This window comes from Paralichthys olivaceus, chromosome 18, assembly GCF_024713975.1.
Source record: "Paralichthys olivaceus isolate ysfri-2021 chromosome 18, ASM2471397v2, whole genome shotgun sequence".
Taxonomy (NCBI): Eukaryota; Metazoa; Chordata; class Actinopteri; order Pleuronectiformes; family Paralichthyidae; genus Paralichthys; species Paralichthys olivaceus.
Genome location: NC_091110.1, coordinates 9,845,607 through 9,868,290, shown reverse-complemented (window position 1 = coordinate 9,868,290; position 22,684 = coordinate 9,845,607). Strand labels below are relative to the sequence as shown.

General features: G+C 43.1%; 2 protein-coding genes across 16 annotated transcripts in view; both read left to right on the top strand.

The window, feature by feature from the left end:
• The window catches only part of LOC109626228 (inactive phospholipid phosphatase 7), a 57,783-nt gene extending 54,696 nt beyond the window's left edge, over positions 1–3,087 (top strand). For 5 of the 7 annotated variants that reach the window (XM_069513359.1, XM_069513358.1, XM_069513357.1 and 2 more), the window contains one exon: positions 156–3,087. In XM_069513359.1, coding sequence (XP_069369460.1) covers positions 156–168 — 13 coding nt within the window. In that variant the 3' untranslated portion in view covers positions 169–3,087. The remainder of the gene's footprint in view (positions 1–155) is intronic. The other 2 variants (XR_011239099.1, XR_011239091.1) reach the window with 2 other exon arrangements.
• A 1,258-nt stretch (positions 3,088–4,345) lies between these two features.
• Positions 4,346–22,684, top strand: prrc2b (proline-rich coiled-coil 2B). 9 transcript variants are annotated; one of them, XM_020081980.2, is made up of 31 exons: positions 4,346–4,511; positions 8,424–8,601; positions 8,718–8,895; positions 9,178–9,280; positions 9,377–9,440; positions 9,599–9,742; positions 10,040–10,353; positions 10,494–10,618; positions 10,702–10,865; positions 10,975–11,062; positions 11,193–11,364; positions 11,479–11,818; positions 11,921–12,114; positions 12,328–12,529; positions 12,621–12,825; positions 12,965–15,007; positions 15,562–15,722; positions 15,840–15,955; positions 16,044–16,185; positions 16,530–16,606; positions 16,729–17,016; positions 17,172–17,273; positions 17,409–17,601; positions 17,683–17,780; positions 17,865–17,992; positions 18,129–18,369; positions 18,476–18,643; positions 18,770–18,849; positions 19,035–19,107; positions 19,336–19,545; positions 20,320–22,684. In XM_020081980.2, the coding sequence occupies exons 2-31, from the start codon at positions 8,487–8,489 to the stop codon at positions 20,488–20,490; spliced, it is 6,699 nt and encodes a 2,232-aa protein (XP_019937539.2). In that variant the 5' UTR covers positions 4,346–4,511; positions 8,424–8,486; the 3' UTR covers positions 20,491–22,684. The 9 variants fall into 9 exon arrangements, with proteins under 9 accessions (XP_019937539.2, XP_019937536.2, XP_019937540.2 ...); XM_020081977.2 differs by having other exon boundaries at positions 15,559–15,722; XM_020081981.2 differs by having other exon boundaries at positions 15,559–15,722; positions 19,336–19,569; positions 20,320–22,633.

Here is a 22,684-nt window from a genome sequence, read left to right as displayed (position 1 = left end):
ACGTTTCAGATATCTAAATTGTAATTGCTGAGCAGTGTAATGAAGTATTTTGATGTTGTTGTATTTTTACTTCTACTGAAGTATCTTAATGCCTCTTCCACTACAGATTGTTGGTTTTCATGATATAACTAATTTTCTCACTTTCTCTGTGACAGCCCTCATCCTTGATGTCATGACGGTGGCTGGAGTCCAGAGACTTGTGAAGCGCAGGGGTCCTTGGGAGATGACGCCAGGATTCATGGACTGCATCGCCATGGACCTCTACTCCTTCCCGGCGGCTCACGCCAGCCGAGCCGCTATGGTCTCTAAGTTTCTGCTGTCCCACCTGGTGCTGGCTGTGCCGCTTCGCATCCTGCTGGTGCTGTGGGCCTTCCTGGTGGGCATATCGCGGGTGCTGCTAGGGAAGCACCACCTCACCGACATGGTGTGCGGCTTTGCGCTGGGCCTGCTGCACTTCAGCCTGATGGAGACGGTGTGGCTGTCATCAAGCACCTGCCAGGCTCTCATTTCAATAAGCACATTCAGCTGGAGCCCTTTTTTCTGAGCTCCTGATAAAAAGCTATGCTTGCACGCTAGGCATATTTGATACACTAACCCTGCTATATAAAGGACCTCTATAGGTTTTCTAAATTATTTTTCTAAGGGTCTGAGGTTGCAGGCTGTGAACAGGGAAGCATTAATATCTGGATGCACATGCTGGCTTGCATGTAACGCCAAAGACAGGCAGGTGACACATAATGCTTCACAGACCCTGGTATCTCCAGTCAGGCCTCTACTGCTTCTTCATAGTAAAGGGAAAAATAAGACGACTGCAAACTGACAATAAGATTAACACGAAGTTTTAAGAATTTTCTTCAATTTAAATCTTTGATTCTCATACAGTATGAAAGCTGGTACCATTCATGTATAACTGAACCTCTTGACTCAGTCAGTTCTGTTTAAAGTTTCTGTGCCTCCTTCTCTTCACGCTCTTACTTCTCTTTTCTTCTACTCTGTTACCTCTTCCTCTTTTCTCTAAGTATTAAGGGTTTTGTGCTTTCATTTTAGGTTAGTGAAATACTTGCATCATATTAAACCCTGAATAGAGTTTGGTGTAGGGCTGTTACAATGGATGTGACACTAGAATATATGAAGTGATTGTTGTTGGATATTCCATAATGTTTCTAATTGGCATGACTTAAGATATTTGTGTATTTCTGATGGGATTCCTGATCTTTTTACTGTATGTTCATCAAATATTAAGTAATTTTTTTGCTTTTAACTAATTTCACATAATTAAAGTTTTTTTACTGGGTCAAATATTATTTCCATCATAGCTAAAGTGTTCTTTAATGGGTTGAAATCTTTTTTTTTTTTTTTTTCTTTGCAGTCTGCACGTCAGCCTCACAGATGTTTTTGGTTTGACAGCGACCATGTAAGTGATTCTATGCCCCAATAAACAACTCAAGCGTGAACACTATGTGTGCGCGGATGCAAAGCATCTGTTTGAAGAGCAGTTTTTAAGAAATGTTGCCTTTTTTTTCAAAATGTGTTTTTATAGACATTTTTTCTTAGTATTTCAGTGCAGTGGTTTGGTGTGTAAATACTGTACAATAGTTCAGTTTGTTGTGTACAGCGATCTATATTTCATGTTCTAAATTAGTTTCTTTTCCATCTTAATAATAAAATGAGGTGGCCTGTCAGTCAAATGTGGACGCATTATATTCAACACTGAAATTTGGAACATCTCCACCAAACATAAATCCATCTATTATCTTGTTCTGTTGAGGTGGGAGAGGGGGCTGGAGTCTGTCCCACTGCCTATCACAGGTCCAACATACAGAGACAAACGACTATTCATATTTATGAATAGTCATTTACAACACCTCTCTGCCAACCAGAATGAGGGAAACACTTAAAAACTAATTTAAAAAGCACAAAAGAAGCGTTTGTAGACACATGTTTTTAAAAAGTCCAACAATGTGCTCTTTGGCATGTGGGTGGTTAATTTTGATACAAAAAGAAATAAACCACTATCTGTGAAAAATTAAAAAGCCTTTATCAGAGTGGCTTGGGAAAGGTAAAAAATGGTCACCCTGATGAACACTTTGGGCATTTTTTTATCTTTAATTCTTCTACAGCAAGAGTGCCTTGTCTTATATCAACACTTAATCATAAGTAGATGAATTAGGCTTTGGAATCAGCTTAAACCTATAAGAGGCATAACTGTAGAGTTAAAAAGCAGCTTTCTCCGGTAAACTGTTAAACTCTTACTTCCAGTTAATTTGAATGTTGAGTCATTTTTTGGTTTAAATAAATGAAATAAATGCATTCTGATCACGCATGGCATCAGAATACACATTCTAGATAAGTTAAGAAGCTATACACTGAGCAGAGTATATACAGCATAACGGATTAAATGAGTCAAACCTGAGTTCACTCGAACTCGGTGGTTTGTTACTGTCAGATACAGTTTCAGTTTAAGCCTCACGGTTGCCTGGTAACTGAACTACTTTGACTCTAAGACGAACTTTCTAAGTGATAGAGATTTGATCTAGGCAGCAAACAGCGCATGTATTTTATTGCAACAGTATTTTGCAATGGCCTCTCTGACTTGTTGACTCCAATAAGATTCATTATCATTGAAGCTGCGTGTCTTCACAGCCTCTGCTTTCCTGTCACACTACTCTGACCACAGGCAATTTGACAGGAAACAGCACCTGTGCAATGGTGTGTGTGTGTGCCCTAAAATTCTCTGGCTGAGAGAGTCTGATGTTAAGAATTTTAATAACTTTCGCTGAATTTTCTATAGTCATTTCGTATGCGTTCCCTGGCTATGCACAGTTAATGATCAGAATACATTGTATCGAATATCTGAGGAACATTAGGACCAAGTTCCTCTGTCGTCATATTTTTAAAAGTTTGAATAAAGTGGGGCAGGGACAGTGAAGGGTTTCCCTTTACTTTTTGCATGTGAAAATACACACTTGACAAACTTTATCCTAGAAATCAAACACCATTGATATCAAGAACTATGCCATTGTACTTTATATTTAAGGACTTTTGCCTCTGTTTTCTCAAGATGAAATAAAACTTGATTAATCCTAACTCTGAACTCTGTGTTTTCATCATGACCAAGTCACAGGTTCTTAGATGATGATTTGTCTCCGATTGCAAAACATGAGAGGCATCACAGTTTGTTAAAAGCTCCACGTTTGTTTGACTCTTGCACCACAATCAAGGCCTCCGCAGCCGCTGCAAAACATGTCCCCAAAATATCCCTGTGAGTAAGTGCTGATAGTGCTCGCAGGCCTGTTTCCTCATGCACTTATTTAAGAGACACCACACTTCCCTCTGTTGTGTCTTTCTGCTCCATTTGTGGCATTCTCTAAGCTACATATAAAATATACAAGAGGTAACATTAGACATCACAACTACAGGTGCCACTGAGCTCTGTCTCTGCTGTAGGTATGAGCCCTGTTCCTGTTACAATGCCCAACCCCTTAATCAGGGTGAGAACAAGATGTGTAAAATGTCAGCCAGGCTCATGAAAGCATGTGCACTAAATAGCTGCATGACAATGATATAAAAGTTAACAAAGTTATGTCACTAACTACACACTTTCACTGTCATCTTCTTTAATAACCCTCAATGCATTTTCTTACATGATTCTTATAATAACATCATGATTATTTTGTGTTCCATCTGTTAATTGTAAATATGACTGTTTTTCTTACACGTTTTAAAGATATTTGCACAAAAATTGAATGACTGTCTCTAATATAAAAAAAGAAAGAAACATGCACCAGTAGCTGGTGTTGGATCAGTGACATGCAGAAACCATTGGAGAGGATGGAAGAACGGTTGAAGAAGAGCGAGACGAGTGCTCCCTCTAGAGGAGTTTGCTCGATCACGCCCCGGGACTCCAGGAACAAGGCTTGACTGAAATCATCATGAAATCTGGCAAAGTTATTATATTTGTATTTGTAGGAGGAGATGTGGGGATTGAAAAACTTTAGAACATAACCTTATATTGTAACTAAGGATGTTTGTCTCTGTTCCTCGATTTTTCTTTTCTGCATCTAGCTATCCATCCATCTATCCATACATCCATCTCTCTCTCTCTCTCTCTCTCTCTCTCTCTCTCTCTCTATGTGTGTCTGTCTGTCTATCTATCTATCTATCTATCCATTTATGAATCTATCTATCTATCTATCTATGTATATATCTATCTATCTATCTATCTATCTATCTATCCATCTATCTATCATTGTAATTGCTCTTGTTGACCAGCAGGGGTCAATCCCCCTATTTCCTGGCTCACGTCGCTCGGTGACGTAGGTACGCAGGGAGCGGATCCAGCTCCACTCTGCCCCCTACAGTCTGAGGCCGGGTATGACCCAAGCAACTGATCTCGGTTGAAGCTGAGAAAATCGGGGCTGAAACAATCTCCATCCATCCTCCGCTTCGACAACACTTTGTGGAAACACATCTCTGTCAGCAGCCAGGAGAAAAGCTAACTCGTTCAATCGGTGAGTTGCGGGACGCGGATGCTTCGCTTAAATCCTCGGTTTCGCCTTGTTCTTCTCCGCTGCCCTGTTTTATTGTTGCTTTGTTCTGGGCAGCAGCCATTTTTAATCGCCTTGTCCTACATTCCCACCGCTGTGTTCAGCCCGAGCTGAGGCTGCTGCTGAAAATGTCAGCGCAGGTTTCACGGAGGTGTCCGCTGGTTAAACCACCGTGTGCTCGGTGAAGTGAAGCCCAGCGGTAAACTGTGTGGGAAACACCGGCCTGTCACTGTTGTTTCCTGAACACCCGACTGGAAGTTTAACGGAACAAGCTGTGACTGTCGAAGCTAGCTGCTGCTAATTTAGAGCCAGTGGCCGTGTTGTGTTATTTTTTTATTTTCTAGAATAAATAAACGATTAAACGCCATTTGTTCTCTTTCTATCACATGTAAATAAAAGTGGTGCACATCTCCCCGGGACCTCGGCCACCAGCACTTGATGTTTACATTAGCCATTTTCCTTTAGCTAGCTAGCATGTGTGATGGCTAGCAGCTACACCGAGGCTACCTCTTGACGCTTGTGTCGTTACGCTGCAGTTGGAGATTATATCGAATCACAGAATCAAACATCATCACAATATCTGCTTGTTAGTTTTGGGGCCATTAGCTGAAACATTTGTTTTTTTCAAGCGGCGAACTCGCTGGTGTCCGTTTCGTGTTCAGCAAGTAGCATTAGCCCCCAGTGAGGTAACGACACCGAGAAGTAACGTTCACGTTATAGAGGTCAGGCGTTATATTTCAGGAAACGTGTGTTTATGGTTCATTTGATTTCTGGCACTTGTGTTGTCTGGTGGAAATACGTTCGTGAAGGTAAACAAAGTCTAGGGAGGGAGAACGTTAGCTGTCACTGCGTTAGCTTCCACATCCTCCTAGCCTCCACCAAAGGTGTAATTGTAAGGCCTTTGTAGACAACCTTTGTTTTCTTGAGTTAACGAATGAGAAAATGGCGTGGTGTGATTTAACGTGTAATTAAATGGAGCCTGATGGGCAGATATTTGCTTTAGAAACCTCAGTACAACGCCTCCACGGAGCTTTAACCCGAGCGGCCTCCGATACGTCGCCCATCGCCTGGTTTTCCGCTCGGACGACGGTTTTCCTCAGCATCGCTTTGTGTGTACAGCAGTGAAATAAGCAGATGTAGGTTGTTTGTGTCTAAATGGATGTGGCACGTAAACAGGAGTTTGTTGTAGTTCACTTCCAATGCTGCGTGTCACACTCCGAATCCCATCGTGTGTGATTAAGCAATCGCTTTCGAAATCCGAGCACAAGAAGCCATCGTTAAAATGAAACCGCTTTGTGATTTATCACAGCATGAAACCAGACCATACAACTGTTTGAAATCATATTGATTATCTTTGTTTGTACTATTTTACTGAAGATAAAAACGGTCTCGATTATTAGTTGTTAGAGCTTGTGTTGCTTTTGTTCTCCAGCTTTGTTTTCTTTACAACCACTTTTGTGGTTCACGTGAACATTAAGTAAAAAAAAACCTCATAGTTACCGAGTAAAATATCTGGGTTTGGAGAAAATTCAAGTAAAAGGTCAGTAGATGCACACAAGTGAATTGCTTTATTGCTGTTTTCTTCATGTTTTGTTAGTATTGATTAGATTTGATGAACCTGCTGCATTAGATTGACTGTGTTTACCCTAACTCCCTATAAGCACAAAGTTTATATCTAAGTCTAATCTGGTGTTTTAAGGACACGACTCCAAGTAAAACAGGTGAGACTCAAGTAGTTTCTCCAAACATCACATCAGTTCTACAGTTATCTCAGTTGTAAGGGAAGAATAGATGGACATGGAGTTTTGCCAGGAAAGAGTCCACTTCCTGCAAACAAGAACATGGGCTGTCATATTTTACTGAGAGTTAAGTATGTAATGCATTACACCATTGCTTATTTTCTCATCATCCTCTGGTATCTTGACTTACAGAGAGTTGCAAAGCTATTTTGTATTGTTCTAAGAATAACAACATTCTAAACCAAAAACTCAGATCGGGCTTACCTGTTTTTTCCGTTAACTGTGTCTGGTTTAAGTTTAACGGTGGAGATACATTGTACAGATCATCTGTCACAGTGAAGATTTTGTCATTTTAACATTTTTATCTTGCTCAACATTGGGAGGTTATCCTGTGGGCTTATGGAGGGTGGCATATCTGCAGTGTCTGATTTCAAAGCAGTTGCTCATGGCACCTCGGTACAAAGTAAGAAATATTACACAAAGACTGTCTCGTACGCGACTAAGTGCAAGTTGTCCGTAGTTGTGCTGCAGCCCCCATGTCAAAGAAAATCAGAAGTTGGAGGCGAAGTTTCGCAACAGATGTGAATGTGGAACAAATCACTCTTTTCCATTTAATCTCAAATGTCCATTGTAATTTTTCCCATTGAGGAATTGATGTAACTGTTGCGTAATAATTCAAAAATGTTCTAGACACATTTAATACCTGAATACTAAAGATATTTTTACAGATGCTTAGGATACATTTCACAAACCATGCTGTGGGCCTCTGTGATCAGAGCCGACATACCACACATGGTTTTCTGTATAACTGCGATGCTGCTGAGGTCACACTGGAAAGGCTTATGATCACACAGTCCAAGGGCTGGGACATACAGAAATACTGGTGACAAAGGACGACTGATGCGTCACCTCCCATTGGCTTTTGTTAGTTGCACATGTACACGCTGCAAAAACTACACAAGTTCATCTGACCGCTAACATGGAGGTGGTCTCTCTACACCTGTGTTTAGAAATACTCTGTTTGTGATTCAAGCATATTTACACTATACTGAATCAGATTCAATGGTCGATTTATTGGCTCACTGTACAAACAGAGCATGTCTGATGCAAAATATGCAACTGGCCCACAGCGTTGCTTTCCCTTTCTTTTATTTGCATTGCTATTTCAGACAGTGCTTTGACTGTGGAGGAAAAGCTAAACAAATGGTTAGCATACTGATTCACTGTGATTGAGAACACATTCACAAATCGTCATTTCCATGTTCTACTGGCACAGCTAACTATGCTGTACCAATTATCAGGAAGCAGAACTCAAGCTAAACTCAAACTGCCAACATTGTACTTTTACATGACCAGATAGAGAACATTTATTCGAGCCTTAGTTTTAGCTGCCGTGCTTCATTTTCAGGGGTAGATTTTATCATCTGCAGCCTGGGAATGTTAAAACACTCGGATACCTGTAATCACAAAAGGTCTCATTATGGTGACTAGTCATGCAGCTTTTACGAGCCTTGGTCTTGAACTTGTTTGCGTCTGAAAGGAATGCTTCAAATGTCAGTGCAATGGAGGTGAGAGGAATTTTGTTTGGGGCGGTCAAAACCTTGAAATTCACATTTGACAAAGCTAAACAGCAGTGTGTTACAGAAACTTCCTGTCTCTGCTTGCTGCACTCGGCTGCTCCACCTCTCACCTCTATAATGCGGAGGATTTGATGCTGTTGTGAATGCATTAATGCAGAAAACCTCCCAGTGTGTTGTGCATGTGCGGAAGGCAAACTGTTGGTAAACTTTTCCCCATAGGTCATGTCTGAAAATGGCTTAAGGTAGACAGAAGTAGGCGTATTTTTGTACAAATTATAAAAATGATGATGGATGCATATATATCCTACATTTAAATCACTGTTCCTGACAAGTTCTTTTGTAATGTTTAAATAAATATAGATTAATAAAGTTAACATTGGGTTTATACAAGTTGGCTGCTTTATTTCTTGAAACAATAAGGGGTTCTGATTTCAAAATTACTTATTTTTAATGCTCAAGAATCTAGAATGGATTTGGTGCTGACAAAATCCAGATTGTCTCCAGTCTCACAAGATTGAGGATGAAATGTTTAATTTTCCTCCCTCTTCTCTTTGTAGAATCAGAAGGCACTGGGAAGAGGCGCAAAGAAAAATTTCCATACTAGATGACATTACATCGCAATGTCCGATCGTTTGGGGCAAATAACCAAGTCCAAGGATGGGAAAAGCAAGTATTCTTCACTCAGCCTATTTGACAAGTACAAGGGAAAATCAATAGAAACTCAGAAAAACACAGGTAAGATTGATATGTTTTGTTTCTCCCATCTTACCCTATATCTCTATTATCCTGCTTCCACTTGTCTTTTCAAATCTCAGTGCCCTTGATTTGTCTACTTGTGGTTTCTTTCCCAGTAGTTCCGCGACATGGCTTACAGAGTCTTGGCAAAGTGGCCACTGCCCGGCGCATGCCCCCACCCGCTCACCTGCCGAGCTTGAAGTCTGAAAACAAAGGTAACGATCCCAACGTGATTATTGTGCCCAAAGACGGTACAGGATGGGCGAACAAGCAGGAACAACCCGATCAAAAGAGGTGAGGAGAGAATGCTTCACACACAGCAAATGACCCTCTCATCTCATCATTAAATTAAATTTCAGTGGTATTTTTTTTTTCATCAGTTTTTTTAATCAGCCTAAACCAAGATGTATGGTTTTCAAATACCTTTAAAGTTACCTACATTAAGCTCAATGCAGAGGTGCATCCTGAGAGACCCCTTCTCAGAAGGTAGCATTGCAATAAAACAAACTAAAGCTTTGAGCTTTGTTACAGTCAGCATGTGCCTGCTTTGGCTAAATGTTTTCCTTCTTTTTTTAGTTCTATTGCATCAATAACACAGCTGCCGGAGTTGCAGCCACAGCTGGCTTTACAGAAATCTGTCTCCAATCTTCAGAAGCCCTCACCGGTAGCCAACCAGGAGGTGCGTGTGTTCATCTGTAGTTACGTCAAACTTTGGGCATTTTATGTAGATTCTTTTTAACAAACATATCAATTGTCTTTCGTTTTCTTTCCATAGAACACAAACACAGGTGGACCAAAGCAATGGGCCCAGCTAAATGGAAAGGCAGTAGAGCAAGATGGTGAGAGCATGCATGTTTGACTTTAATTGAGAGTGACTTGCGTTTAAAAATTCAATTACATGCTTATGGTGAAGAATACGTTGTCAAGATTGTGACCCTCATCTGGTTTTGACAATTAGTACAACATTGCGTGTGTCTTCTTTTAACACAAACTACAGGTTCAAGGGCCTCAAACCGACTTCAGCCCTTCTCTCACGAGGAATTTCCCACGCTGAAGGCAGCTGGAGAACAGGACAGGGTTGGCAAGGAAAGAAGCGGCTTCGATCCGTCGTATGGGCCAGGACCAAGCCTCCGCCCCCAGAGTAAGTCTCAGGGGCTGGCTGGTAGTCTCAAAGCTAAGATAATATCTGCTTTAAAGCAAATTATTAAATTATTAACATTTGTGATAGTCTGGAAGCCAATGATAGTGTTGAAATGGCTTTTTGATCATTTGATTGTTTTTATATAACCCTCTCCAGTAGCAGTTTAAACATGGAGGTGATGATGATAAAAAAACACCATTGTATGGCGTTTGATTTCACATTTTGTCCATTAAATGCACATACACATGTAGAATTTGTCAATAGTCATTTCTAAAAATCTCCCTCTCCCACTTAAAGATGTGACGAGCTGGAGGGAAGGTGGTGGCAGGAACCTTCAGCCCTCAGCCCTGACCCTTGGCCTGCCTCCAGATCCTGAGGGTAAGCTCACTGCCCTGGGTGAGACTGGCACTCCTCCAGCCCCATCCCACCCCCCCTCTGCCACTGTCACCCCCCCTACAAGTGTAGTGACGGCTCAGTCACCGGTCCTCGACCTCAAGGAGCCCTCCCTACGCCCCGCCCAGCCTGTGCGCAGAACAGCCGTCCCTACTGCCCTGCAGTACCAGCTTCACCACACTTCCACTGCTGTCTACCACGACATGTTGCCCGCATTTGTAAGTACCGTTTGACTCATTATGTTTCACACGCAAGGACTTTTTGTGCATGTTAACTTTTGGATAGAAACAGCTCAGTGGCTTTTGTTGGCTAATTGTTTCTCTGCCATTAACATCTTGTGTCATCCTGCTGTTTACAGATGTGCTCTAAAGACACCCGTGAAGCCCCAGGTACAGAGCATGTACCTGCCACCGTCACAGCTCCAGTCCGATTTGACAACAAACCCACTTTTAGACAGAGCTTCGCCAAACCTGAACTCGTCAAGTAAGTACATTCACAATGTGGGAGCAGTTGTAAAAGTCATATAGACAATTGCTAATGTCTTTTTTCGCTGTCTCTGATTGCAGTGGTGATGTAAGAAGAGAGAACCGCTTTGTGCGTGCAACACCTCGGCTCTCTTCTCAGCCCATCCGCAGGCCTGGTGAAAGACCTCAACGCCCAGCCATCATCAATCCTGAGGATCTGAAGGATCTGGATGAGCTTGACAATGACTGCGAGGATGGATGGGCTGGTCAGTGTTCCTCAAACTGCCTCCAGACATCTCTCTTATTGAGATCTAATAGAATTGTGACTTTCTTTCATTTATTTATTTATTTATTTGATGTTTTTTTTTTCTCCAGGACTCCATGAGGAAGTTGATTATAGTGAGAAGCTCAAGTTTAGTGATGATGAAGATGAGCACTCCACCAATGAAAAAAAAAAGATGTGGTGAGATCTTTTTTTTTTTATCATACCTCATGACAGCTCTTAGCGCTCCTGTTAGACTGAAAACACTCTCTGTCATAGTTTTGTCATCATTAAAAAAATTCTTGGTTCATTTTGATCTGTTGATTTTTAGGACTGAATGGGAGAGGGAGAGGGAGAGAGAGAACCAACGTGACTGCCACTCCTCCCTGAGTTCAGGTGAGGCTTACCCCTCAGAGGGCCAAGAGGAGAACTATTCCTACCAACATCACCAACTCGAGGCTGCAAGGAAGGCCAACGGCAGATATCTCTCTACAGACGCACAGGTAAAAGCTCACAATGCTGTGTTTTCTTTCATTCTCCTCTCTTGAGATAACATGTCTAATCCTTTACATAAATGAGATGTCCTGCCTATTGAACTACCTCTGTTCTATCTCTAGACCCAGCAGAAAATCCAAGGGGAGCCACTGACTGACCAGGAAGATCACCAGCGCCAGTCTCAGGCTCCTGCTAGGGCGAAGTATGTGTCACCTGAGCTGTCGGAGGCCGTCGAAAGAGCCCGCAGACGCAGGGAGGAGGAAGAGAGGCGTGCCCGTGAGGAGCGACTGGCTGCCTGTGCTGAAAAACTGAAAAGGCTGGATGAGAAATTTGGGAAGACCGAAAGGCAGACATCAAGGACAGAGGAGGGCCAGAAAGAGGGAGATGGCAAAGAAGTCCCGCTGTCCCCAAACAGGGAACAAAGTAAAAGTCATCATGAGAACTGGCAGTACAGCACAAAAGGTGAGATTTTGCAAGTAAACCTACACATTTAGGTCCACATACTTAAAATAAAAGCTCTACAACAGGCAGTTCTAATATTTTTGTATCCTTTATTTTTTCCAGATGGAACTGAGTGTCCTGCAGACAACTCTCCAGGCCATAGTTACCGTGAGGAATCTGGCTTCTCTAACTACCGTGGCAGTGAGGATGATGGACAGGAGCCCTCCTCCCCCCCAGGAGACTACAACGGACGTCATACCGCCAAACCCATCCCACCCCGCTTTCAAAAGCAGCCACCGCACCACCAGCAGCAGCAGGTGAGTGCCACTGGATACCCATACTGACATAAAGCCCCATACTAATGTATCAATTATTATTTACTGCTTTGTTGTCTGGTGTAAAAAGGGTCTATTGTAACTAGTTGGTGCTTAATTATAAAACGTCCGGCCACATTGACTAAGTCCAGAAAGTGGACTGTATTCAATTTCATTCATTTCCTGACACATCGGTTTTTTGTATACATTCAACAGGATCAAGTGTACAAGATGCAGCATTGGCAGCAGTCAGGACACCCTGCCCCGTCAAACCCAAGCCATGGCCAACGGGGCTACTATCCCCCACATGTCCTCGGGTTTGACCCTCGCTGGATGATGATGCCGCCTTTCATGGATCCCCGCATGACCCAAGGACGATCTCCTGTGGACTACTACCCTGGTGCTGTCCATTCTTCAGGTGAGTCCAAATTCAACAAAACAAGCACATACCTTCACATCTAAAATGTGTTGGTTTTCTATCATGAAAAAACTTTCTATCATGAAATCAGCAGGAATGATGAAACCCATGATGCATCAAGACCACTTGAACAGTCCTGGTTCTGATGAGGGCCATTCCAACCTGCACCAGGAGAGAAGAGCCCCCTCCACTGAGCCTTACCCTGTGTGGAACCAAGATGGCTACCCCTTGCGCAGCTTCACCCCACCTTACCAGAGGCAACATGAAAGCTCAGACAGTGGCCAGCCAGATGATAGGTTAGTGATTGTAATGAAAATATGTTTTGCAGTTCTTGATTCGAGGCACGCTTGTGTATTTTCTCTAAATAAACTATGAAACATCTAGTAAAACTTTGCTTAGTGACATAGGCTTCTCTTGATGGGCTTTTTTCTGCAGAAGTGATGTCATCAGCTCCCAACAGGACTCCTATGAAGAAAGAGCCAACGAGTGTTTAACCCACCCTCAAGATGATCTCCCCCACCATGCTTTCCAGAGCCGAGCCCCAGACAGAGCACATCATGACCATGGCTTGCTGACCACTGCTCAGACCCACCCCCAGAATCTTGCAGATAATGAATACCCAAAACAAGACTCAAGAGACAAACATCTCAAAGATAGCCCTGACTCTCATGACGAGACCTCAGATGGCTCCAAGGACAATTGGAAAAGAGAAAGAGGCCAGAAACAAGATGGGGGACACAACAGTGCACAAAGCCAGTGGTCTGAAGCCAGTTCCAGCTCCAGCAGTAGTGTGAGCCAGCCACCTGAACCCAGTGGGCGTACTTTGATTCGCAGAACCGGGCCCATCAAGAAACCAGTTCTCAAGGCACTTAAAGTGGAAGACAAGGAGAATGAGAAGCCTAAACCTGAGCCTGAGGAGAAGCCTGTCCCCTACCGTCTAGAGAAAGAGGTCCTTACTAATGTTTATGATTTGAAGAAAGACATCCAGCCTGCCAGCAACAGGCGTGCAGCCTCACCTGTTGTTGAGAAGCAACCCGAAGAGAGGCAACGTCAGTCACCAGCTCCCATCAAAACAGAAAGACCTCTGAGCACCCACAGTGATGATTCTCCCAAGGAGAACCCCTGGGACAGCAGCAAGAGCCATTCACCTAGAGACAGCCAAGACAACCGTGATCCACAGGCACCACGACGTAATAACTGGATCTTCATTGACGAAGAACAAGCCTTTGGTGCAGTCAGGGGATCAGGTAGAGGCCGCAGTCGAGGCTTTAGGGATTTCAACTCCAGAGGTGCAACCCGTGGTGGCCGAGGTGGGGACAATCTCCGAGGAGCTTATAACAATAATAACAACAGCAGTGGAATCGGTGCTCAACGGACAGGCAGAGGCAGAGCAGCACCCCGGGAACTGGTCAAGGTGGAGGAGTTCCAGAGGGGCAAGCCCCGGAGGCGAAATGTCAGTGAGACCTTGAGTGAAACCTCAGAGTATGAGGAACTGCCGAAGAGGCGACGCCAGAAGGGATCTGAAAATGGCGAAGGTTACACAGATTCTGGAGAAGTCCGTAAAGCTGATAGAGATTCTTGGAGATCCAACAAAGTGTATACAGATGACCAGACGGCTGCAGATTTCAAAGAAAAGACCAAGGCAAGCAGGGGCTTTGGGGGTCGCACGTTGCCTCCCAGACTAAATACCACTGGAGGTTACAGTCGAGGCTTTGGGGGCTCCAGGGACATTTCTACATGGAGAGGCCGTGGGCCCCAGTTTGTTAACAGTGGTGGCTCCATGCAAGAGAATGGTTATGGTCCTGGAGCTGAGACTGTTTATACCCGCAGACTCCCTGCTGAGCGCGAGTCTCTCAAGTACAACCCTAAATTCACTGGCTCTTTAATGGAAAATGGCACAGAAGACCGTGAGGGAGAATACTACTTTGATAACGATAACCCAGACAGGCAGATGTTAAGGAGACGGCGTCCACCCCGACAAGACAAGCCTCCACGCTTCCGTCGTCTACAACAAGAACGTGAACCAGGTTCCAACCAGTGGACGAGTGATGAGTATGTAAATGGAGACTTCGCAAACCCCTGGCCTGGTCGCCCCAAAGGCAGTGGGGAAGACAACTGGCCCAGTGGCCACTACTCTGGTGGACGGCCCAACCTACATGGTCAGGTGGAAGAATGGGAGACAGGATCAGACAACAGCGACTTGGGCGATTGGAGAGAGAAGCGAGGCGGAAGCGCAGTTACACAGGGACATGGCGATATTCCCTCTGACTCGGGCCACAGCGAACCAGGCTCTGGTGAGAAAAGGGAACTCTCCAAGAGAAGTTTCTCCAGCCAGAGACCGCTGGTTGAACGGCAGAACAGGAAAGGCGAGCCATCACTGCTTGAAGTGAGCAAGATGACACGTACACCTGATAATCCCCCCACGTCGTCCTCTAACAGGGGTGACAGTTGGCAGAACGGAGGGACTTCTTGTAAGAGGTGAGGTGAATGATAGAACAGACTAATAGAAGTCCATTGTAGGTTCTACCATCTTATACCCATATGTATTGCTTCAAGGAATGAAGCAATCTCAATATGTGCTTGGGAATTGTGTTGATGCGACAATGTCTTGTGTCGTGCCTGGTTGTCATAGTTGCTATTAAACCAATACCAAAATGTTTTCTTCACATGTTGTTTTGACCCAAATATGATCCAACTTTCCCCTGGACAGGTCACCTTAATTTGAATGAACAATTATTTATTCATGAAGGTGAATGCTTGTTATTTATAGAGATATATTGTTTGCTGCTGTTTCCCCCTGCTTTTGAATAAAGTCTGAGGTAAATAGCATGACTCCCAATGCAGTCAGTTACAGACAAGTGGCAAATTGAACATCACTGTAGATTTTCAACAGAATCCACCCCTGAGCGTGTATTTTGACTACCCAAAATTAAATTCTGTGTATCATGAGATTCTCTTAAGTTTGTCACAGTTTTATGTATTTTTTTGTTGATGTTTTAGCAGTGCTTACAATATTCATCTATTTTCAGCAGGAGCCCAGATGAGTTGGGCCCAATCTACGGCATAGAGCAGCCAGAGGAGAGGGAGCCCAGTGAGCCATCAGGGAAGGACTTGGACAAGGAGCTAAAGCCAGGACCTGTCAAGACAGACATACCTGAATCTCTGTCCCAGTATGAACTCAGCAGCTACCCCAGTGAGTCCTCTGTTTTTTAATTAGTAGTTTTTCTCCATGTTGATAGAAATACCCATGGGCAATTAGTGCTCCTACATTTTTGTATTTTACACAGACCACATGCCTGTTTTCTTTCAGTTGAGGGTGATGCAGGGGGACCAGTTTCTAATGCAGATGGATACCAGGACGCCTTGTCCAAAAAGCAAAGGCGTCCACAGGAAGATGAGAGGAGGAGGAAGGAACAGGGAGCTGGTGTAAGTTTAACACGCATCCAGATGCTCCTCATGCCAAAATGAACAATAGTGCATAGTTTGTTAAACATTATGTCCCTTGCCATGTTAGATGCCAGTGAAGAACAGGACGATCGCATCCAAGATACCACCACGCTTTGCTAAAAAGCAGGGAAGCATGAGCATTGAACAACCTGAGGAGGCGCTCTCCTCCAACAATCTGGGAACTGAAATCTGGGAGACCAACAGCTCAGGTAATAGAAAAGGTCCTAATAGTGTTTGTTCGCAGTTTTATATGGTTCTATAAAGCAGGAACCTTAGAGACAACATTTTAACATTGTTCAGTGCACATTAACTGAAGTATTTAACAGCACAATATACTATTGTAATTTTATTTGACAGCTTTTCTCAAGTATTAAACTGAGGTTTTTTGAGTTTCATTAACGTGTATTAATGGGAAGGAATTATTTAAAATGTGGGTTCTATACAAAAGCTTACTTCTATTAAATTTTTGGTTTTCAATAAAATAATTTTCATTGAGATATTCTTTATATAATATAATTGATGATTTTGTGTTTTTTGTTTTTATCTTTTGCAGCTCTTTCAGTCCAGTCTTCAGGGGGAGACTCGTGGACTAAACAGGTGTCTTACACTGGGAGCGAGCCCAACTCTGAGGTAATACAGTTAATAGTTTTACTTTGCTTCTCTGCTTCATTATTGTCAAATATCATTTTTTGCAACAAAATTAAATGATTTAAAACCTGAATAAATGAATGTATTTTCTTCCTCTTGGCCAGGACTCTGATGCCGGCCCAGAGCAGAGTAAAGAACAGCACAAGCCGGGGCCCATCGGAAACGAACGCTCCCTGAAGCACCGCAAGGGCTCAGAAGGTGTTGATCGGCTGGAAGTTGGCCCCATCACACCAGTCAATGGCGTGGACCTGCATGTGGACACTGTGCTGCCCGTGCCTCCTATTGAGTTTGGTGTCAGTGCCAAAGACTCTGATTTCAGCCTACCACCAGGCTCTACCCCGGGGCCAGTGTCCAATCCTGTCAACAAGCTTCAGGAAGCACTGACCACCAATGTAAGTGCTTTTAACTGTACTTCTGTTGTCTTGGAAACTAAACTAGAGGTGATCTGAATTATTGCAACTAAAACCAATAATATAATGCCTCCAGAGAAGAGCAGAATACATACATAATGAGATATTGATCCTGAACTTTTTTTTTTTTTAAACAGACGGCTCTCAATCAGACTATTCCCATGCTGCGGTCCAATCACCTGCAGCCTGGCATTAACCTCAACCCCATCTCCTTCCCCAGTGCTGACCTCACTCTCAAGGTACTTGAATTACAATCCCATGTACTCAGTGTTTAATTAGGTAACCATTTCCTGATCATTTAGTGGGAACATAAAGGCAAAACTGATTGTGGTAATGGAACATGCTCATCAATTTAAAATGTTTCTTTTCTTCAGATGGAATCGGCACGTAAGGCATGGGAGAACTCCCAGTCCCTCCCTGAGCAGGGCTCCCCTGGCGGAGGACCCTCAGGTGCTCAGCCTCCCTGCAGTGTTGGCTCATCCAGTGGTGTCAGCTACAGTTCATTTGGAGGAGTGTCCATGCCTCCAATGCCTGTGGCTTCAGTAGCACCCTCCATGTCCATGCAAGGTAGAGCACATTTTATTTTTCTTTGTACGATGAGGGTTTAGTCTTTGAAGACAACTAAACAAAAACATGTTATCTCTGTAGGTAATCACATCACACCATTGTATCTGGACGGCCATGTCTTTCCAAGCCAGCCACGCCTTGTACCTCCCACCATGACCCAGCAGCAGACATACCAACAGGTAGAGGGATAAACAAAATAAACACACAGGCTTGTTTGTGTATCAGCAGAATTGTCGTCATGTTTCGTTTGTTCCCTCATTCAGGCGGCTGCAGCCCAGCAGATTCCTATTTCTCTCCACACGTCTCTTCAGGCTCAGGCTCAGCTGGGACTTCGGGGCGGTCTACCCGTCTCTCAGTCTCAAGAGATGTTCAGCTCTATCCCTCCCTTCAGGTACTGCCACGTCAATTTTTCACTGACGTCCCACTAGTTTCAATAATTTGCTTCAATTAGTTGGATGCTCAGATGGCACATATGAACCTCATTTCAATGTAGTTTTTGCTCATTCTGCTGCGGTGCTTCGTTTCAGGTCACAGGTGTACATGCACCACAACTTGTCACAGCCCAGCCCCATGGTGCTGTCGGGTGGAGCCCCTCTCAAGGGGCCCTACTCTGCTTTCCCTGGCATGCAGCCCTCAGACATGGTCAAGTCACAGTCAGGCTCACACTACCAGCCAATGAATGGCAGTCAGCAACTAGTCTATGACAGCCAGATGAACCAGGGGCCCGGGATGGGTTCTTCCCAGTTAATGGACTCTCAGCTCATTCAGGTTAGTTCATAGGTGAAGCTCGGTTTCAAAACAGCTCAAGATACCGTGTTTCTCTTGGTAGTCGGATTTTCAGATTTAAATACATTAAGATCTTTCTTGTCACCAGGTGACCATGCCCCTTCCTGGTTCTCAGCTGCGCTACGGCTCAGCTCAGCAGCATCTCATCCTCCCACAGTCCATCCAGCTGCAGCAGGGACAGAACCTGTCGGTGGGAGGCCCACGTCGGATGCTGCCGCCTGGATCCCAGCCTGCTGTCATGACCGGCAGTCGAGAGGTAGGACTTGTAGCTCTCATGTCACTCAACCAAATGCTGCATTGTTCAGACATTAATGCAATAATGATATAAAGAGTAGTCCGCAGTGTTTTGTGTATTGATAAATGTGTCTTTGTTGTTACTCAGGCCTCGCAGATGGAAATGAAAGGCTTTCAGTTCTCTGATAAGCCCAACCACTCCCAGGGCATGCCTGCAGGGTCCTACAGGTGAGTGGAAAAGACTTCCTAGAATTTAACTGTATATACAGCTCACACTTAATATGCTACTTTAGGATGTTACCAATTGAGATGAGGTGTATTACAATGTATATTTGAAGACATGGATTGTAAAAACATTTTTTGGTGAGGAAAAGGGAAGAACATTTTTTTTTTTTTTGCCTTCTTGTCACCAGGCCTGGGTCTGCCAGCCCCAGTGGGAAGCCCTCTGGTCCTTTAGGCCCCCTGCCAACACATTACACTCAACAGGTATTTCTTTTTCACATGTTTATTTGGAGGTGTATTTAATGTTTTCCAACATCGAAGGCTGTGTATCTCAAAGCAATACCATAACAAACTTGTGAATAAATGCAGGTATTTGTGTGAAAGGTCTGAAAATAATAATAAATTCAATGCTAATTTTTTGTTTTCCATTTATTTCCCATTCCCTCACCTTCCCTTCTTCCCTTCACTTCACTTCAACCCCCTGACCACCAGGTCCCACCCACTCAGGGCAGCATGGTGATGCACATGCGGCCCCCCACCACTGGCCCTTTCCCCAACCCAATCCAGAGACCAGTCATGCAGGTGAACAAGCCTGTCATTATCCGCTCCCCCCCTTACCCTAACCCTGGCCGCGACCCCTCCCACTCCACCCTTCCTTCGGCCCCCGAGCCCTCTGTTAAAGGGCCAGAGGATGGCATGAAGGTGAGCCACCCACTGTAAATATAGGTAATTTAATTTAATCTATTTTCTTTTTCTCTGTTTGAATCACTTGTTTTATTGCTTTTATTTAGAGAGTGCCTTTGACTTACATGTAGTTATATCTGAAATGTATTTTCTGCTGCAGGACGTATCTGAGATAGTGTAATTTTATACTGTTGACAGTAATGATAACAATTTGTCTAAACTGCCCTTAAGTCTAAAAATGTTTAACAAATATAGTCACATTTTTCATTCGACAGTTATTAGTAAAAGTAAAACAGTAATTCTGTATATGCACTCCTAAATATGATTGCAGATGAATGATTGTTTTGAATTTTGGATAGCCTAATGCTGATAATCAGTTTGATTTGAGTGACTATCAACTCATTGACAAGTAATCTTCAGCATGGTAGAACTTACAGACCATCTGGCTGAGTTGATCAGACAAAATCTGTTTAGAGTTTATGATGTCAGTGCAAAATACAGTTTTTGTGCTAAATGAAGTAGAAGTTTGGTGTTATTGGATTTATCAAACTATGTGATCACACTTTATAAACAAGGTTTTTCCCCTAACTTGAAATTTACATTGTTTCAGACAACATAACCCTTGAAAATGTCTGAAACTACTGAGGGAGAAGTATATAAGAAATATATCTTTTATATTTTCCAGGCAGCTGAACATCAGCCTTGGACTATCCAAACAAATTTTACAGCATGAATGTAAAGCTGACTAGATGCTGCTGTAGGTTTCAGTAACCCTGCCTCTTCTTTGTACAGAATAAAACCTTACGAGAAGTGCGCAAAGCAGTGGGTGAGGGCAAGACAACATCCGGGGGCATGACCAGCAAACTCCAGGAGCCCCTACCCTCCATGGGTCAAGCCAAACCAGCACGCACTGGAGCCATCAAACCCCAGGCTGTCAAAGTAGAGGAGGGCAAGGCATTATAACAATGGACCTGAACGTCCTCATCGCCACCCAGCCTGTCAGCGCAAAGCCCCTCCACCAATGTCTGAGCCTTCTGAGACCCATCTCATCCAGAGGCGCTGAGGCAAGGGGCAAACATGCAGACATGATGAATTGACCCCTCTTGAACTGTCAGAACTGGACACTTATTATTTCACACCACATATAGAGATATATAAATATATTATAAATATATACATAGACACAAACAGTCTTTTAAGCAGATCTCTTCAAGGTCCTCTTTAATTTATTATTAGTCACTTTTAAGGGGAGCTTGGTAAAGATAAGATATTTCTGTTTTTTTGGGTTTCTCCTTGAAGCAGGGAAAAGAGAAGTGGCCAACTCAGACAGACGGTTCATTTTTCACACCATTTTGCCAAACTGTATTTACTCCCTGTTTATGGACTGTAGCCCTCGAGACCAGGCAGACACTTGATAAAACTCACTATGAGATGAAAAGTCTGTTAAACATTTTTTTAAAGAAAATTGAAATGCAGTGGGGCACCTGTTGCTCATTTTTGCTGGTAAATAAAAGGTTCAAGTCATCACCCCTTCATCTTACTGGTAAAGGACGTATTTTATTAACCTGGAAAAAAAAAAAGCTTACTCTAATTGTGGACATCTTTGCATGTCAATGTGGCAAAGGTTGAGTCGCATCAGCCTAGAAGTGCATCCTCTGGGGTTTTCCACCCAGCCCATGAACTGCGGCAAAAACGGCGTAGACTGGTAGAGATGATTTCTTTTCTTAAAAGTCTGTTTGCTTTTTTTAAACATTCTGTTGCTTGCTCTTTTTCTGTCTATAAACTGAAACAAAAAGGTAAACATTGTACCAAAATCATGTCGCTTCCACGGGAACTTCACTGGCATCGATAAGGCGTGTGCATGTGATGTGCTGAATGTGTGTGTGTGTGTGTAAAGTCGCAGGACTCCTATCTACCCGAACGCGGTGTTGGTTACGCTGCCGTCGACTGTAAGGATTTTAAACAAACCAAGCTGGCAGCAAAACTTTGGGGCTCGTTGTGATGTTTTGTGTGGGGGATGTGGGGAGGGGGCTGCATTCTCAGTTGCTGTAAAGGACCCTCATGAATTAGCTGATTTGCTTTCTTATCCTTTTTCTTTGGGTTGTAAATGAATCAAATTGTCAGTTTATGAACATGTGATATAAGTGATTATATTTTCATCCCTCAACCATGGGGAAGTTTGCTTTTTCCTTTTAAAGCTCCTGAAACACTGTTCACTAGTAATGTTCAAATCCCTCTGTGTCATGGAAGAAACGGACTCATTCCGTTTTATTACTCAGCATCTGGTCTCTGAGGTGGCAAGAGCAATAAATGCAGCCTAACTATAATCACATTCAGGGTCCAAATAACTTTTACTCTTTCCTGATAGAAGCTAATGATCACAAACAAGGGGCGTTTAGCTTTGCTTGCCGAATTAAACATTTTTGCTTACGCTTTTTTTGCGCGCGCTGCAGTTCCAGTGGACTACGAAGGACTTTTAAAGTGTTCTATTTGAAAATGTGAAGCTGTTGGGAATCATCCTTTTATTTTTTTTCTTTGTTCTTTGTAATGGACATTTATTTTGAAACTCAAAATTGCCAATGTCATACCTGGTTAAATGTTACTGCTTACTATAATGCTCCATGACACTACAACATGTTGCGATTTATCTTAATGTTTCACTGGTATATATGTATATGCATACTTAACTGTACAGTCAGGCCTCTTTAGCGAAGAGAGGCTCAAAACCACATTTCATTTTTAGATATTATGGCACTATAAAGGATTTAACGTTGAAAAGGTCACTGTGTTCTGGACTGCTTTCACTTGTCGATAGGTTTGTCAGGCTTGGAGTGTTTTCTGCCTCTTATCCCTTACTGAAAAAGATCTCGATGCCTCTCATCATTTCACCTGCACCCAAATGTTCCCCGACTCTTTCTTTTTGTACTTTTAAGATGCATATTTCATTTTTGTTGGAGGACCAGTGCTTTCTACAGCTGATCCAGCATTCTATTTATCCTATCTGATCTTTATCCTTTCAGATATTTGGTCAATACTCTCCCTTGTTAAAAAAAAAAAGAGCTTATTGAAAGAAAAGAAATAAAGCAGTTGTGGTTTCTTAAATGTACTGTTGATTCTGTACTCTCACTTTGTCATATTAAAATCATGCATCAAATGG